General features: G+C 50.4%; 1 protein-coding gene across 1 annotated transcript in view; it reads left to right on the forward strand.

Annotated features, from left to right (window-relative positions):
- FBXO17 (F-box protein 17) overlaps positions 1 to 869 on the forward strand; it is a 20,288-nt gene extending 19,419 nt beyond the window's left edge. The window contains exon 6 of the mRNA XM_012812951.2: positions 655 to 869. Within this exon, the coding sequence (XP_012668405.1) occupies positions 655 to 798 (144 nt within the window). The 3' untranslated portion in view covers positions 799 to 869. The remainder of the gene's footprint in view (positions 1 to 654) is intronic.
- Positions 870 to 2,534: the final 1,665 nt, after the last annotated feature.

Below are 2,534 nucleotides of genomic sequence, written 5' to 3' on the forward strand. Positions count from 1 at the left end.
TTTTTTTATTTTTAGTAGAGATGTGGTCTCACTCTTGCTCAGGCTGGTCTTGAACTTCCTAAGCTCAAGTGAGCCACCCACCTCGGCCTCCCAGAGTGCTAGGATTACAGACGTGAGCCACTGCATCTGGCTGTGTTATGTGAATTTTATCTCTAAAAATTGCCCAAAAGTTGCAAAAACAAAACAAAAACCCAGAGTCTTCCTGTGGCCCACAGGCCCCACACAATGTACCCATTACCTCCTGACCCCATCTCCTACTTCTCCCCTCTACTCCAGGCAAGCACCTGCTTTAGGGCCTTTGGACTGTCTGTCCCTCTGTCTGGAACGTTATCCCTCCAGAACCCCACATGGCTCCCTCTCTTCCTTAAGGTCTCTGTTCATCCCTTACCTCATTGGGGGCCACTGCTTACCCACTTCACTCACACATTTCTGCCACCTTCCTGAAGGGATGCCTTCTGCTTCTTACCCACATCTTTCCTCAGTGTGCGAGCCCCACTGGTAAGTTCTCTTCGCCAGGGCAGAAGGTTCTGCTGCTTTATCCCCAATATCCAGAGCAGGGCCTGACACCAACTCAGTCCTTGGGGAGTATCTGTCAAGGTAGAGGAAGGGAAGGTACCCACAGGCCCACACCTTCTTGCTCTCCTCCCCCTGCAGGTCTCCCACGTCTTCACCAACTTTGGCAAGGGCATCCGCTATGTATCTTTTGAGCAGTACGGGAGAGACACTCGTTCTTGGGTGGGGCACTATGGTGCCCTTGTGACCCACTCCAGTGTGAAGGTCAGGATCCGTCTGTCCTAACAACTGCCAGATTGGGCCTTCCAGGACACACTGCCATCTGCTGGACATTGTCATTCAAGCGTGGCTTTGCAGCCAGGAATTAAGAGGATACCCAGGTACAATGGCCATCCCACATGGTCTGTTCCCATGAACCCCACTTTCTGCTGCTTATGAGGTGGTACTTTCTGCTGCTCATGCTGTGTGACAAACCAGGGATCCAACCAAGCTACTCACAGTCCTCAGCTCCCCAGATGGGGGCGGTGTTGGAAAATGAGAGACTTGTCCTGAGTTGGTAGCCTACAAATTTTTTCCACCCATCTGGATATGAGTCAGTAGAAAGGCCAACCCAGATTTACAGTAGAGCAGAGGAGCAGAGGGGACAACTGCCAACAGGGGGCCACTGACTCTTGCTGGGGTAAGCTGATAGCTTGCAAGGGCAGAAGTCAGTTGGAGCACTCTGTCCTTGAGATCAATAAGGGCTTGAAAGGAAGCCTTTTCTGTTTTGGAGAATTTGGGATTTGCCCACTGGGGTAAGTGGCCAGCCCTGTGCAATAGCACCTGCCCTGCCCACCGGCTCCTCCTCTTTGGACCAGGCTGGTACAACTTCTGTCAGAATTCCTCAGAGCCGGCTGGGCATGGTGGCTCATGGCTGTAATCTCAGCATTTGGGAGACCGAAGTGTGGTGGATTGCCTGAGCTCACAGGTTCGAGACCAGCCTGAGCAAGAGTTAGACCCATCTCTAAAAATAGCAGGGCATTGTGGCAGGCCTGTAGTCCCAGCTACTCGGGAAGCTGAAGCAAGAGAATCACTTGAGCCCAGGAATTGGAGTTTACTGTGAGCTGTGACAGCACAGCACTCTACAGAGGGTGATAAAGTGAGATTCCTTCTCAAAAAATAAAAAAGAATTCCTCAGAGCCTCCCACTTCCTGCCCCTGCTCTGGGGTCAGCTCACTTCCTGCCAGGTAACACCGCCTTTTCTCTAGGACCCTCGAGTGCAAGGTGTGCCATGAAGGAAAGCTCTTCTGTCCCCCATCCAACCATACCACCATCCTCTGCCCTCTTCTCCTTAGCTACCTCTCCACATTTCTCCCAGTTTCCCAGCTGGGCATAGCAGACAAACTAGCTCAATAAAATTGGTGCCAAATATGAGATGGACAACTCTTCTGTATCAATACACTCATCTGTCTCCAGCTTTGATCCCAAAAGACCTTGTGGTTTCATGTTCCTAGCCATGAGAACTTCGGGAGTCTGCATGCTTAGTGTTATGCAGGAAATGGCTCCCAGAACCAAGAGGGCCGTGACACACCAGTTCAGTGGAGCTTCCAGCTCCTGTTAGGCAGGCACCTGTACCACTGAACTAACGTTCAGGCTCAGAGTTCCAATGACCTGCCCCAGATCCCCAACAGTAAGAAGGGGAGGATCCCCAACAGTAAGAATGGACCAGAGTTGGGATCCAGAATGCACTGAGATTAAGTTCACTTCCCAGATCTTAAAATCTAATGTGTTCTTGTGAGGTATTATCAGTGCCATTTTCCAAAGGAGGAAACTGAGGCCCAGAGGGAGAACTCACATGGTCAGGTCACAGAGCAATTAAGTAAAGCCAGGATTTGAACCCAAGTGTGTTTGACTCTGGTAATAATAAAAATAAAAGAACAACTCCCACGTATAGAGCAATACACCCCACTGAACCCTTCCAACACCCCTCCATATCAACATTACAATTACTCCCATTTTCCAGTAGACCAAGCTTGAGGGCA

The sequence above is a fragment of the Otolemur garnettii genome, unplaced genomic scaffold (genome assembly GCF_000181295.1).
Source record: "Otolemur garnettii isolate 467f Iridium unplaced genomic scaffold, OtoGar3 scaffold00233, whole genome shotgun sequence".
Lineage (NCBI taxonomy): Eukaryota > Metazoa > Chordata > Mammalia > Primates > Galagidae > Otolemur > Otolemur garnettii.